Below are 16,212 nucleotides of genomic sequence, written 5' to 3' on the forward strand. Positions count from 1 at the left end.
GCCTTCACTGCTCCTGAATAGTGTTCATGGTCCTGAAACGTAATCTGCAAGCTACAGAGGAAAAGGTAAACACCATCCAGTGATGTACCCTCTAATCCACCAGGTGATCTGCTTGTAAAATATGCTGAGAGAATAGTAGCACAAAGGTTGTGGAAATATCCAAGGACTAATTCACTGAATTTAAGGCCTAGTCCATGAGATAGCTCCAGTGCATGACCCTGCTTTGTTAGCCATGAGCCTGAGACTAAATAGGCCATGGAACTAGATAGAATCAAATACTACTATATTACTAAAGGAACACTGCAACTAAATCACTCCCAAAGACATTCTTGGGTCTCCATAGATCAGTGTCTCAGTTACCCAGCATTGGAGAAAGTTCATCATGCAGAGACCCATACTGAACAAGTCACTGAGAGTCCTCAATGGGATATCTTTATCAAACTCCTCCCTCCAGGGTTCAGGGAGCTATGCTGAAGAGGACATGGAAAGAGTCCATGAGCCAGTGGGGACAGAAGATGTAAAAGAAACAACCCACTCCTGACTCATATGAATTCACAGACACAGTGGTAGTAGACACAAGGCCTGCACAGGGTCAAAACAGATGGTTTCCAGCATAGAGAAGGAACATAAGCACTACTATGGGCCTGTAGGTTGAAGATGGATGCCCCAAGGATACAGAAGAACTTTTCTTGTCAGTCCAGGCAGCCAGATGTCTCTATCAATTCTAGAGTTTTAGAAGTTGTATATAATGCACTTTCTGTTTACTTAGGTAATATTATATCCTTCTGGAGTCTTTGATGGAGTTGAAGAATTTATACTTATAGTTATAGTTTTATATATAGTTAAGATAAATTAGATATAAGTATTGTAACTTCAATTCTTGGTTGATAACTGTTTTATTATGTGTAATTTTACTATGTTAAGGCCTTCCTTTTTGTTTAAACAGAAAAGGGGAAATGGTGTAGGAGGTCCTTCTGTTTATGTGTTGTTTTCATTGCTTAATGAATAAAGAAACTGCCTTGGCCTAGTTGATAACTCATAACTTAAGTTGGTGGGGAAGACAGAACTGAATGCTGGGAGGAAGAAAGGCAGAATAGGAAAGAGACAAAATAGGGCCGCCAGAGACAGACATGCCAAATCTTTCCCAGTAAGCCACTGCCACATGGTGATACAAGATTAATAGAAACGGGTTAAACTGAGATGTCAGAGTTAGCCAATAAGAAGTTAGAGCTAATGGGCCAAGACGTGTTTTAATTAATACAGTGTCTGTGTGGTTATTTCAGGTGGAAGCTAGCCATGCAACTGGGACAAACAAGCAGATCCCTCCTTGCAACAGATGCCTCTAAAACAACATTATATTTTCTCAATTTAACCTCTCAAGTACAAAGACCATTTTCATTTGGATTCCTTTAGAGCTCTTAGTGATCTCTTATATTCCAGAAGATGGGGAAAGTTCCTTTAAAAAGCAGAAACATCTAGTATTCTTAGCCCTCAGAATGCCAACAGTTTGCTAGTCATGATATGCACATTGTCTTGAGGCAGTTGACTCAGTCTTCAGAGGTCACATTCAAGGCTGATGTTACTGTTCCAGCTAGCAGTATACTCACACACACACACACACACACACACACACACACACACACACCTATGCACAGGAGGTGAGTAGACGACCTGGGTGTTGCCCTGCACTGTGGCATGGCAGCCACATAACCCTAGAATCCTAAGGTGAGCTATGTGGAAATCATTGGGAAATCAGAGATCATGTCCTGACCTCTCCAAATTGCTAAGCCTTCTGGAACAACTGAGGAGGAGACTAAAATAAAACCATGTAAGACAGGAAAAGGTTTCTCAAGGTCATGTGGACACTCATACCTCAATTCTGCCTCAGACTTCAGGTTCCAATGGGATGAACCAAGTTTAGTAGTGTCTATTTCTTAACTTACACATCATGAAGATATCAGGGAGAGGATTAAACATCACCAAGTAGCTACAGGATTAATGTGTTGAAATACTGCAGATTAAAACAAAAACTCTAAGAAAGGTTGTTAAAGATTTCATCATGACTACATTAAACATCATGGACAAAAATATCAAAATGTGGAACTAAGTTGCATTATCACAGCAGCTAAAGTTTGTGGCATATAATTTAGAAATAATCATAATCAAAGAATAAAAATTGACATCATTCACCTAAGAACAAATTTGAAAACAGCTGGGAAAAGCCTCAGATAAAGTAACACTATGGGCTCCACATCTTAAGATTCTCCTTGTGTTAACTGGTATACAGTCCTGAACAAGTCTTAGCTACCGACTTTGTGGTAGTTATCATTGAGAGGGTTAGGGTCTTCTATGCGTCTCATGATGCAACACAGCAAATGGAAGACCAAGGGGCTTTAGGGGTTATATTTTGAGTTAGAACTTTGAGTATTTATAAATACTAGATGTATTTGAAAGAGAATATGATATTCAAACATGCAGGCAGATTATAGATACATTAAATTAGATAATATGAGGTAGAGAAGCACATATCTCTCTATATGAAACTATACATTAATAAATACTCATATTTCTCTATTGCATTTTATTTGTGCTCAACATGCTCATGTGTCCCAGGTACATTTTATTTCCAAGGACTGAGACTTCCAGAGCCTACCAGCATTTAAGGAGAAGAGATTTTTGCCAATTTAGTCTGTATTTTCTTTGTATTGACACTTTTATCTCTTTGAATTTGCATAATCTTAATGATTCTCTGGAAACATATTACTACATAATGAATAACAACTATTTGTATTAAACACTGAAAATAAAAATATTCAAAATAATTGTTCACATATAATCTATAGACATGTAGAATATGAATGAAAATAGAGGCACACAGAGAAGACAGAGTGCTAATGACCACAGAAACACATTTTTATGAACTACTAATCAATGATTTTATTTAAAATAACCTATCTTCTTTCAGTCAGGGACATAGCCTGCTAATGCTTTATCTCACACGAAGGAGTAGACTGGCTCTTCTTTTCTATTTCTAATAGGTGAAGGACATGATTCATTCTACCTCATGCGAACCCTTTTCCTGATTTTCTTCTTACAAGCAAGCCATCTGACCTCTCCAGTAACAGCACACTGGTTCCTAGAAAGGGATATGCTGGCTGCTAAAGAGTTTCCAGAAACTTTGAAATGGTAAAGACAAGAGTAGCACATTCCTAAAGCAGGATTACTTGTAAATTCAAGAAATACCCAATATAAAGTTATATGCCAAATTAAAAAAAAAAACAGACCAAGTGAGGATGCCAAATCTCTCTGGTCACAACAACTGCATTTTTATTATTAATGAATAATATATTTCAAGTCTTGTATTTACTTGGGAAATTTTTATGCATATCATTAATTGTACATCTCTATATACTTTGTTTTAAAAGATTACATTTTTATTTTTAAGGATGTGTGTGTATGTGTGTGTGTGTGTGTGTGTGTGTGTGTGTGTGTGTATGTGTGTGTGCCTGTGTTTGTACCTTGGAGGTAAGAAAAGGATGTTAGAAGCCCTGAAGATGGAGCTGCAGGAAGCTGTGAGCTGTCCAGTGTAGATGCTGAGAACCAAACTCAGATCCTCTACAAGAGCAGTGTGCACTCTGCACTGAGGAGCATCTCTCCATTTCTGTCTCTAGAGAGCAGTGTCCTCACCCTGTATTTAGCAATTTGAGCATCTGTCTGCTGTAAGCTGTGCACCACGATGCTCTATTTCTGTGAGCCACATTTTTACTGCTCCAATATTTCATTCATTTTCACAATACTCTATAAATATTCTCCTTAACATTCCACTACAATAGTTAAGTGGGAAATGAAGCAGGACAGATAGACTTTCAGAACCACACCTCAGTATAAGTTGGTACTGAACCAGATGCATTATGCACCTTTTAATAATGTTGGTATCTAAACTGGACCCATATAGGCACAGTTGGGAACTACATGGATGGAAGCTGACATTCAAGGTTTTATTATGTCAATTAGGCTATTAGCTGCAGATATCACATGAAGAACCAGGAGAAAAGGAGGAAGCCAGAGGTACTCTGTGGGTATGTCAGGTTTAGGGATCCAGGAATCTACTTCCTTCATGCCTAAACCATAGATGCAGAATGCCTTGGCCCCATGGAGGAAGGCTGTTGGGATCATCTGGTCATCACCAGTCACATGACAATGTGGTGTCATGAGGCAGATCCACCCCTATTCACACACTCTCTGACAGGCTGAGACAGAGCCCAGGATCAGAATAAAAGGGCTGAGGTACAGGGCACTTCCATCACTCATCTCCTGAGATATCCAGAGATTGTGAGCTCCCTGTCAACTTGGTAAGTGTCCATGGGAGGCAAGAGCAGAGACTTTTCCAGAGGACTTGCCAGACTAGAGTTGGACAAGGGTCTGGGAGGGGTCTTACCACCTAGAGGACATTGATAAAACATAGTGAAGAGTGAGGGACGAGGAAATGGGGACATGAACACACACACACACACACACACACACACACACACACACAAGCCACAGCTCTGAAAGACACTGCAATTCTTGGGTCATTCTGACTCTGGAGAGGATGATGTACCTTCACTGTTAGGAACCCTCGAGATGGGATACTGAGCACAGAGACCTGTGCATCTGGACAGGTTCAGGGGAGAGTTGGCCTGTGAAGAAAATGCTTCCCCTAACTCCTGAAGAAGAGCTGGTTCAGGAAAGGTCTACAGAGTCTCACTTAGGTTTGGGAAAGAAATAGAGCCATGGTTCTGGGATCTGTTCACACCCTTCTCTGATCAAGAGGACACTGCCTGGATGACACTGACTTTGTCACCCTCAACCTGTGGAGGTGGTGATTTGTACACCTCTGAGTTCTGTACATAGTTCATAGTTTCATAGTCCCAAGTCCGATTTGAGTGGGTTTGCATATATTTTTTCGGGACTGAGATTACTCTCCCGTCAGTAATATAAAAGGTCTCAAATGCTGACTTTAAACTAAAATCACCTTCAAGTAGTGATTACTCTTTGCTTTTTAATTACTTTTCTTTGAAATAATCTGTATGCTGGCACTCGTGTGAGGACTGAGACCAGTACACATTTTCAATTTTCACTAGATAATCATTCAGTGCTTCTGGATACTAGGTGACAATGGGTATCTTCTTGCATGGGTTTCTGAGGTTCTGAATTTATTATGAACATATTGTGACATTGTATGTTATAAAAGAAAGGACTATGAATGGTTGCTTTGGGGCTTATAGGTATAATTCAGGTAGCAAGGATGTTTCAGTGTCTGGTGTCTGACATGTGTGTGATTCTCTTGCAGCTCCTGAACACCCTAGACAGAGATGTCCTGCCAGCAGAGCCAGCAGCAGTGCCAGCCCCCTCCCAAGTGCACCCCCAAGTGCCCTCCCAAGTGCCAGACACCAAAGTGTCCCCCAAAGTGTCCTCCTAAGTGCCCTCCTGTCTCTTCCTGCTGTGGTTCCAGTTCCGGGGGCTGCTGTGGTTCCAGCTCTGGAGGCTGCTGCAGCTCTGGAGGTGGTGGCTGCTGCCTGAGCCACCACAGGCCCCGCAGATCTCTCCGTCACAGACACGAGAGCTCTGGATGCTGTAGCAGCGGTGGCAGCAGTGGATGCTGTAGCAGTGGTGGCAGCAGTGGCTGCTGTGGCAGCAGTGGTGGCAGCAGCTGTGGCAGTAGCCAGCAGTCTGGTGGCTGTTGCTAAGCTGGTGAAGAAGACTTCCAAAGTGTTGCAGGAGGAAGCCATGCTCAGCAGACTGGTCCAGACTTGCTGCCCTTTCCTCCTGCTTCGCTCCTTGGTCTTTGCTCTGAGATGCTGACATCTGTGAAAGATTCTGTATTTCACTCACCAGAGGACAGAGCCCCTTTGCCTCTTTGTTACAAATAAAAAAGCCTTGCTAGTTCCAGGACAGGCTCCAAAGCCACAGAGAAACCCTGTCTCGAAAAACCAAAAAAAAAAAAAAAAAAAAGCCTTGGCAACCGGTCCTGACAAGACTCTTGTTCATTTCTCAGCATCATCCCCATCCCATCCTGTAGCCATCTTTTCTACTCTCAGATAGTTGCTCTCTCAGCTCTTTATTTATGTGTGCATTTCCTATAACTTTGTAACAACTCTTCTACTGTATCTGTAAGAACTACAATGGTCTTTTTATTTGTAATCTGATGTTAGGACTTAGAAATGGCAGTCACTTCTCACAATTTTAAAACCTGAGGAAAACTCAATGTCAATGGACTTGAAGGTCAACGTTCACTATTAGACACTTATTTGAAGGACAAAAATCAATTCTCAGATTGAGGACAAAGAGCACATCAGCCAGTCTTTTCTCTTCACAACTGTGTTTTTCTTCCTCTATTCTATACAAAGTTTTGAAGGAGACCTACAGAAACTTACATTGTTCCCATCCCTTTATTTTGCTGCTGTAGCTGAGTTGTGACAATGTGGGAACTTCTGCACAGCTGACCACCGCAAAGGTCTCCCTCCTTCCCTTCTGCTGGTGGCTGCTGAAATCTTGACATTGAGGAGATCAGCACTCAAGAGTGAATGGTTTGGCAATCTTTGCCTGTGCCTGCTCCATCTTCTGTCATTTGTTTTCAAATCAAGTCACTGCAGTTGTACTAAGACAGTGGTTTCTCTGAACGGTGGACACCTTCGGGTCTCTAACTCTGCCCTGTCCTTAGTAGGAAACAGGCTTTGTTGTCATTTTCCCTGTGTCACTTCACACTCAAGTGGCACCCAAATGCGGTCATTCATCCTTCAACCTTCTGTTTTAATTTTAGGTGCACATGTGTAATAATATAAAAATGTCCTAAATCATTTAAATCACAGTGTTATACATAATTTAAACACAATGAAATTCATTAATTTAAATGAAAAGTTGAATTACCCTTCCACTATCATTTAGAGTTATATGCCATAAAGAGTAATATTTTACACACTGTGAATATTGTGAGAACTTGTCATTTAATATTTGAGGAATTTATAAAAAGAATAGCCCTCCTAGAACATACAAATGAAACTGCTGCTGAACATAATTTCAAAAAATTAATTATATGTTATAGAAAGCACCATTGAACTAATAGAAGATTTCAATTTAGAAAAGTATAATGCATATTACACATTTCTACACATGCATAGGTATTTCAATCTAAACTCCATAAATGATGGAAAATGTGCAAGATTTTTCTTTCTGTGTTTGACGAGTCTAGCTTCATGTTATGGTTGGGTTCATATATTCAGCTGCAAATGACTTAATTTGTGTTAGGACTGAATACAATTTCATTGATTATGCACACCACAGTTTCATTGTCCACACTGATGGTCATCTATGCTGGTTTTATATAGTGGCTGTTACGAATGATTCGGCGAGAACCAACAGTAGGTAGAAGAAGGAGAATTACAGCTCAAAGGCATAGAAAATATATTCAACAAAATGATAGAAGAAAACTTTCCCAACCTAAAAAGGACATTCCTATGAAGGTACAAGAAGCCTACAGAACACCAAATAGACTATATCAAAAAAAATCCCCTTGCCATGTAATAATCAAAACACAAAACATACAGAATGAAGAAAGAATATTAAGAGCTGCAAAGGAAAAAGGTCAAGTAAGATATTCCAGGATAAAAACAAATGTAAACAATATGTAGCCACAAAGCTGGCCTTACAGAAAGTAACAGAAGGAAAATCACAACCCAAGGAACCTAACAACACCCACAATAACTTAGACATCTAACAACCCTCCACAAGCACAACCCAGAGAAGGGAAACACACAAACTCTACCACCAAAAAAAAACAGGAGTCAACAACCATTGGTCATTAATGTCACTTAATATCAATGGTCTCAATTCACCTATAAAGAGGCACAGGTTAAGAGAATGGATGCAATCCCTGACTTCAAACTCTATTACAGAGCTACAGTATTGAAAAGAGCTTGGTACTGACATAAAAACAGAGAAGTCGACCTATGGAATCGAATAGAAGCCCCGGATTTTAACCCACAGACCTATGAACACCTGATTTTCGATAAGAGAGCTAAAAGTACACAATGGAAGAAAGAAAGCATCTTCAACAAATGGTACTGGCATAACTGGATGTCAACCTGTAGAAGAATGAAAGTAGATCCGTGTCTATCACCATGCACAAAACTCAAGTCCAAATGGATTAAAGACCTCAATATCAATCTGAACACACTGAGCTTGATTAGAAGAGAAGTGGAAGGACTCTACAACATATGGGCACAGGAGACCACTTCATACATATAACCCCAGCAGTACAGACATTAAGGGCAACATTGAATAAATGGGACCTCCTGAAACTGAGACGTTTCTGTAAAGCAAAGGACACTGTCACTAAGACACAAAGGCAGCCTACTGACTGGGAGAAGATCTTCACCAACCCCGGAACAGACAAAGGTCTGATTTCCAAAATAAGGAACTCAAGAGACTAGACTTTAAAATGCTAATTAACCCAATTTAAAAAATGGGGCACTGAACTGAACAGAGAATTCTCAACACAAGAAGTTTAAATGGCCAAAAAACACTTAAGGTCTTGCTCAGCCTCCTTAGCGATCAAGGAAATGCAAATCAAAACAACTTTGAGATACCATCTTACACCTGTCAGATGGGCTAAAATCAAAAACACCAATGATAACCTTTGCTGGAGAGGTTGTAGAGTAAGGGGTACACACATCCATTGCTGGTGGGAATGCAAACTTGTGCAACCACTCTGGAAAGCAGTGTGGTGGTTTCTCAGGAAATTCGGGATCAACCTACCCCAGGACCCAGCAATTCCACTCTTGGGAATATACCCAAGAGATGACCTATCATACTACAAAAGCATCTGTTCAACTATGTTCATAGCAGCATTATTTGTAATAACCAGAACCTGGAAACAACCTAGATGCCCTTCAGTGGAAGAATGGATAAAGAAACTGTGGAATATATACATGTTAAAATACTACTCAGTGGTAAAAAACAATGACATCTTCAATTTTTCATGCAAATGGATGGAAATAGAAAACACTATTCTGCGTGAGGTAACCCAGACCCAAAAAGATGAACATGGGATGTACTCACTCATTATCAGTTTCTAGCCATAATTAAAGGATATCGAACCTATATTTCATGATCCTTGAGAAGATAGTAAGAAGGTGATCCCAAAGAAAAGCATATAGTAATCCTCCTGATATTGAAAGTAGACAAGATCGACGGGCAAAACTTGGGAACTTGGGGGTGGGGTGGGACTGGGCCAAGGGGAGATGGGGAGAGAAAAGTATGAAGGGGAGGATGGGGAGAGCTCGGGGGAATGGGATGCTTGGGATATAGGAAGGGTGGATATGGGAGCAGGGAAGCATATATCTTAATTAAGGGAGCCATTTTAGGGTTGTCAAGAGACTTGACTCTAGAGGGATTCCCAGGTATCCAGTGAGATGCCCCCAGCTAGTCCTTGGGCAGCTGAGGAGAGGGAGCCTGAAAAGGCCAGATCCATTAGCCATAATGATGAATTTCTTGCATATCACCATAGAACCTCACCTGGTGATGGATGAAGATAGAGACAGAGCCCCACATTGGAGCACTGGACTGAGCTCTCAAGGTACTGATGAGGAGCAGAAAGAGGGAGAACATGATAAAGAAAGTCAGGACAGTGAGAGGTGCGTTCACCCATGGAGAAGGTGGGACAGAACTAACGGGAGATCACCAACTCCAGTTGGAATGGGACTGATGGAACATGAGACCAAACCGGACTCTCTGAATGTGGCCGACGGTGGAGGCTGACTGAGAAGCCAAGGACAATGGCGATGGCCTTGGATTCTACAGCGTGGACGGGCTCTGTGTGAGCCTTGTCAGCTTGGTTGCTCACGTTCCTGGACCTGGGGGGAGTTGGGAGGACCTTGGACTTAACATAGAGTTGGGAACCCTGATGGCTCTTTGGCCTGGAGAGGGAGGGAGTGGGGTTATGGGTGGAAAGGAGGGGAGGGAAGGGGGAGAAGGAGGGGAGGAGATGGAAATTTTTAATAAAAAAATGAGGAAAAAAAGGTGAACCCAAAGAAAAATATATAGTTATCCTCTTGGATATTTGAAGTAGACAAGATTGTTGGGCAAAAATTGGCAACTTGGGGGTGGGGTGGGATCGGGGTAAGGGAAGATGGGGAGAGAAAAGTGTGAAGGGGAGGATGGGGAGAGCTTGGGGGAATGGTATAGTTGGGATAAAGGAAGGGTGGATATGGTGGATATCTTAATTAAGGGAGCCATTTTAGGGTTGGCAAGAGTCTTGACTCTAGAGGGGTTCCCAGGTGTCCAGGGAGATGTCCCCAGCTAGTTTCTTAGGCAGCTGAGGAGACGGAGCCTGAAATGACCTGATCCTATAGCCATACTGATAAATATCTTGCATATCACCATAGAACCTTCATCTGGCAATGGATGGAGATAGAGACAGAGCCACACATTGGAGTACCGGACTGAGCTCCCAAGGTCCAAATGAGGAGCAGAAGGAGGGAGAACATGAGCAAGGAAGTCAGGACCGCAAGGGGTGCACCCACCCACCGAGATGGTGGAGCTGATCTAATGGGAGCTCACCAAGGCCAGCTGGACTGGGACTGAAAAAGCATGGGATCAAACCGGACTCCCTGAACATGGTGGACAATGAGGGCTGCTGAGAAGCCAAGGACAATGGCACTGGGTTTTGATCTACTGCATGTACTGGTTTGAGGGGGACTAGCATGTTTGGATGCTCACCTTCTTAGACCTGGATGGAGCGGGGAGGACCTTGGACTTCCCACAGGGCAGGGAACCCTTATTGCTCTTCGGACTGGAGAGGGGAGGGGGGAGGGGAGTGGGGGGACGGGAGGGAAATGGGAGGCGGGGAGAAGGTGGAATTTTTAATAATAATAATAATAATAATATAAATTTTTTAAAAAGAGAATGGATGCAAAAACAGGATCCAACATTCTGCTGTTTACAAGAAACACACCTCAAGCACAAAGATAGACATTTACTCAGAGTAAAGGGTTGGGAAAAGGTTTTCCAATCAAATGGACCTAAGAAACAAGCAGGTGTGGCTATACTAATATCTAACAAAATTGACTTCAAACTAAAATCAATCAGAAGAGATGGAGATTGATACTTTATCCTCATAACAGGAACAATTAATCAGGATTAAATCTCAATCCTAAATATCTATGCTCCTAATATAAAAGCACCCACATATGTAAAACGAAACATTACTAGAACTCACATCCCACATCAAACCTTACAACTAATAGTAGGAGATTTCAACACTCTGCTCTCACCAATGCACAGGTCAACCAGACAGAATCCTAACAGAGAAATAAGAGAACTAATTGAGGTAATGAATCAAATGGACTTAACAGACATCTATAGAATATTCCACCCAAATAGGAAAGAATATACCTTCTTCTCAGCATCTCATGGAGCCTTCTCGAAAATTGATCACACACTCGGTAACAAAGCAAACTTCCACAGATACAAAAAAATTTTAGTAACCACCTGTGTCTTATAAGATCAGCATGGAATAAAGTTAGAATCTAACAACAATTCTACCCCCCAGAAAGCCTACAAACTCATGTAAACTGAACACCCTTGGGTCAGGGAAGAAATAAAGAGACTCATACTTTAAAAAGGAAACATGGAATTAACAGTACTATATGACCCAGTTAGACCACTCCTGGGCATACACCCAAAGGATTCAGTAGTGTATTGCAGAGATAAATGAACATCCATAGTCAGTGCTGCTCTTTTCATAAGAAGTGTGTTGGCTAGGTTTTTGCAGCTGGGCACAAGCTGGTCATCTGGGAAAAGGAGCCACAGTTGGGAAAATGCCTTCACCAGACTGTCTGTAGGGCATTTTCATGACTAATGTTTGATGGGAGTGGGTTCAGGCCACTGGGGGTGGTGCCACCCCTGGCAGGGTGTATAAAAAAACAAGCTGAGCAAATCATAGAAGCAAGGCAGTAGCCAGTGCACCTCCACAATTTCTGTTTCAATTCCTGCCTCCAGTTCCTGCCTTGAGTTCTTGCCCAGGGTTTTCTTCATGATAGAGTGTAGCTGTAAGATGAAATAAACCTTTTCCTCCCCAGGTTGTTTTGGATCATGGTATTTATCACAGCAATGGAACCCTAATAAGGACACCAGGAAATGGAAACAGCTTGAAATTCCTTCAACTGATGAACAGATAATAAAAATGAGGTGCATGGACACAACGGAAATTTACTCAACTTTGGAGAAAAATGAAATTTTCAGGAAAATGGATGGAGCTGGAGACAATAGATGATAGAACAGAACATAGGTAAGAGAGGGAGAGGAATTTAAGGAGAGGAGGGACAGTGAAAGAATTAATCAAAACAAAGAGTGTACAAAAAGGTCATATGGAAACTTACTATCTTATATTTAAAACTACAGAGGGGAAATTGAAAGCAATGTTGTTCATAGAAACAGAGGATTTCTAAACAACATTCCCAGTGCAGACACCTCTATGAGAGTCAAGGCTGGAGAGATGGCTCAGCTCAGTTAAGAGTACTGGCTACTCTTCAAGAGGACCCAGGTTCAATTCCCAGCACCCACATGACAGTTCATAGATGTCTGTAACTCCTGTTCTGGGGATCTGATTCCTGCCTACATACCTGCAAGGCAAAACACCAATGTATATAGAAAAAACTTGGTTTTAGAAAAGGTGTTATTAGTCAAGGAGGCTCCAAAGGCCTCCAGAATAATTCAGGCTCTCATCAGTCCCTGTGTTTCCCTAGTGTTCATAACTAGTGAGCAAATAAGACTTGATTGCTGAAGACACCACAAGCTTCAGTGCAAGATACAGAGAAATCAAGGCAGTAGGTACAGTGCAGGCGGCTGTGGGAGAAAAGGCACAGGTGGTTTTACCCAGCTGTGAACCCTAGGAAGGTAAGAGGTGCCCACTGGTGTCATAGTGGCATGACTACCACAGGAGGCAGCCAACCACACCCTAACTAGATTTGAAGCCTGCTTCACAAATGAAATCTACACCTGGTCAGAGGTCCAGTCAACAACTCATGTCTAGAGAGCTTATAGGCACAAGAGAAAACTATTACTATTCCTTAATAAATTGTCATAGTATCAGATAGCCTTCTAAACATCTGTGTTTATACTCACAGACAAAAACTATTTTCATCCTTAACTAGAGAAGTCACTCTCTAAGTGAACAGTGACAAATGTAAGGACATATGGATCTCCAAAGTGCTGAGGATAAAACATCGAGGGCCCAGCCTTTCAAAGTCTGAAAGTGATTGGTTCTCTCCTAAATTTATGGGCCTTGCTTCCATCCATTCGTTTCCCTGATGATCTTACAAGAAATAAAACTTACATGTGCAAATTTTCTTTTTAAAACTGAGGTAATCAAATATTGTCATCTACTTACTGAATCCAGATCTTTCCACGAAGAATCTGATTCAACAGAACGGACAGAAATGGGTTCATGTATGGACAATCAAAAGGTACCTCTGTAGCTTTAGGCTAAACTTACAGACAAGTACTATTAACACATTCTGGATTAGCTATGAGAAGACAGCAGGGTGCATCTGCAGATAGTGATAATTAGTTCTATCTGGCAGAGTTATGGCTCAATCCTTGGGCACTCTGTAGAGAAAGTAGTGGGATATGCCACAAAGAAAGCTAAGTATCCAATCATGGAGAACATAAAACATGAATTTTAAAGGTTTGTATACTCTTTCTAATTCAAGGCCTCATGAGAGCCAGATATCCACTAATAATTTAAATCTATGCATAGATGATCCAGATACAACATCATATACAGTCAAACATCCAGCTAATAACAGACAGAAGACATCTCTAGACAAATAGTATATTCTCAAGGCCAGACATAAATTCATGGAGAGTTTGGTTCTAGTCACAGAGAAGATGAGTCCAATAGAAAAGGAAGACGCAGAACCAGCCATGAGCAGTCAGAAGATAGCTACAGATGCCTAGAGACAAGTTTAATAACAGCCTGTAACCTGTACAAAAAGACAAGAACCCTGCCAGAACACTCAGAGACCTAGTTATAGCCAATGAAAAGCTTGGATGAATGAGAAATAAGACAAGGGCCCATCCATTGTAAAGAAAACATGAAGACTGGAGGTCTATGCACACAGTATAAACAGAAAACAAGCATCCAGTTATAGACAATACAGTTATAGTAAAGGGCTGTCTGGATACTGAAATGGACTCTCTGCTTTTGTCCAGAGACATTCTGGTATGGCCATAAGCAGCTATGGGTCAACACAGGAGGAAAGAAATGTGTTAGTTACTCTCCATTGTCAATATAGAAGGGTTTAGAAGCATATACAACCACATTTCTGAGAGCATCTATGAGGATATTTCAAAAGGATTTAAAACTATCCCCACATACTGGGGGTCTCAAGCTGAATAAAATTGAGAAAGCAAGCTGAAAACAAATTCATTTCTTGCCTGCCTAACGACAGACACGAGGAGACAAGTCACTTTACCTTCCTTACCATGAGGAACTGTATCCTCTCAAATTCTAAGCCAAAATAAACCCATCCCTAAGTTGCTTTTATCAGATATTGTATAACAGCAATAAGAAAAGTAACTAGACATGGAGAGTTGGAAAGAGTTGCAAACCTTCAGGATATCAACATGACCAGGAATACTCCACACCTACACAAAGATATCAGAATCTAGTATAACAGCAAATACTGTAACTCAATGTGAACGACCAGATATCCCATCTGCTCACAGACTATCTGCATCTACCTTGATCTATCTGGATCAAGTATATGCAGACACCCGGGGTCCCAATGTAGTAACGATACTGACCATAATCAGAAGATTCGTGGAGAAAGTGAACATCAGTCAGTCCATAGCTGGTCTGAACATGATTAGAAAAAGTTCAGAGAGGTAGAGAACAGATCTCGACACCCAGACTCTTACCAAGAGCAGACACAAACTGGAAGGACTTTATATGGACAATCAGAAATGAGTATGGGAAGTCAGAACTAGACACAAATCACTGTATACAGTTTGAATCTTTTATAAGCAAGGAGGCTCCAATTATAGTCATCCCAAGGCTGTTGAAGGACAAACAGAAAACAGATAAATAGGCTCTTCCTTAACATAACAAGCAAAAGTATGCTATAAAGAGTCTGATCTAGTTCGAAAAGAAGAGATGTCACTTGCCACAGAAAAGTTAGAAAATTGTCTAGGAATATAGATATTAGTTCATAGGCAAACCGTATCTACCTATAGAGATTTTTTTGAATTACAGGGTTACTATTTAATTCCAGAATTTTACATTATATCACCACGTGTATACAAATGGTATAAAACAAGTACAGTGCTATTTTTAATACAAAATAAACATCTGTTTTATGGACAAAACTATAATTTATATCTACACAGACAGCCCATCTTTTCCAAACAATAGCCAAAATTAAAATTAACTCTAAAATCTCCACCACAGAATGCCGCTTTTAAGCTATTCCAGGAGAATGGACCCACAACACACTACAGAGCTGTTCCAAAGACTGCAGCTGGAATTACTATGTTTTAGAATTGTTTTTTCCCAGTGTATTAAACTGTAGTCATTTGGGGTCATTTTTCTTACCTCAGCAATGAATGTTTTCAGATCATAGATGAGCAAACTGACATTAAAATATTTACAATTAGCTCGCTGTTCTAAAAATAAAAGCTCTTAATAGCTTGCCTCAGTTATTTTAAATTCATTTACGTACATGGAATGTGCTTTTATTCTCTTAAAAGTGCAACTTTCGTGTTACACCCTCGTCTGGAAGTTTCCCGTGCTATGTTGCGTGACTTATATAACCTCTAGAGAAAATGGCTTCTAGATAGTAAATGCCACTTAGCTCAGCACCGTTCTTTATTGGTCTCTGTAAATGTGTCAGTAGCCGCGAGGAGACCCAGACCTAGCTGTACTGAGGAAGTGGAGTGACTGTCCTGGGGGAGTCTGGGAACACCCTTTTCCAGTCACTTCTGAGTTTTGAGGAGGACCATTTCAGAATACTGCTGTTGTGATTCTTGGCTGCTGCTACCTCTAAAAGTGCTGATTTTTAAAGTTCTACTAAGAAAACTATCCGTTTGGAACCCAGCTTGTTTTTTTATGTACTAAGTCTCTGATGTAGAAAAACTGGTATGTGCTGTTACCTAGGGTATGTATATATGTCC

At 41.0% G+C, this 16,212-nt stretch overlaps 1 protein-coding gene across 1 annotated transcript; it reads left to right on the forward strand.

The window, feature by feature from the left end:
* The first annotated feature begins 5,354 nt into the window (after positions 1-5,354).
* On the forward strand, positions 5,355-5,729 carry LOC121676991 (late cornified envelope protein 1A-like). The gene has a single exon (XM_042054126.1). The coding sequence runs from the start codon at positions 5,355-5,357 to the stop codon at positions 5,727-5,729; it is 375 nt and encodes a 124-aa protein (XP_041910060.1).
* Positions 5,730-16,212: the final 10,483 nt, after the last annotated feature.

This window comes from Arvicola amphibius, chromosome 14 (genome assembly GCF_903992535.2).
Source record: "Arvicola amphibius chromosome 14, mArvAmp1.2, whole genome shotgun sequence".
NCBI lineage: Eukaryota > Metazoa > Chordata > Mammalia > Rodentia > Cricetidae > Arvicola > Arvicola amphibius.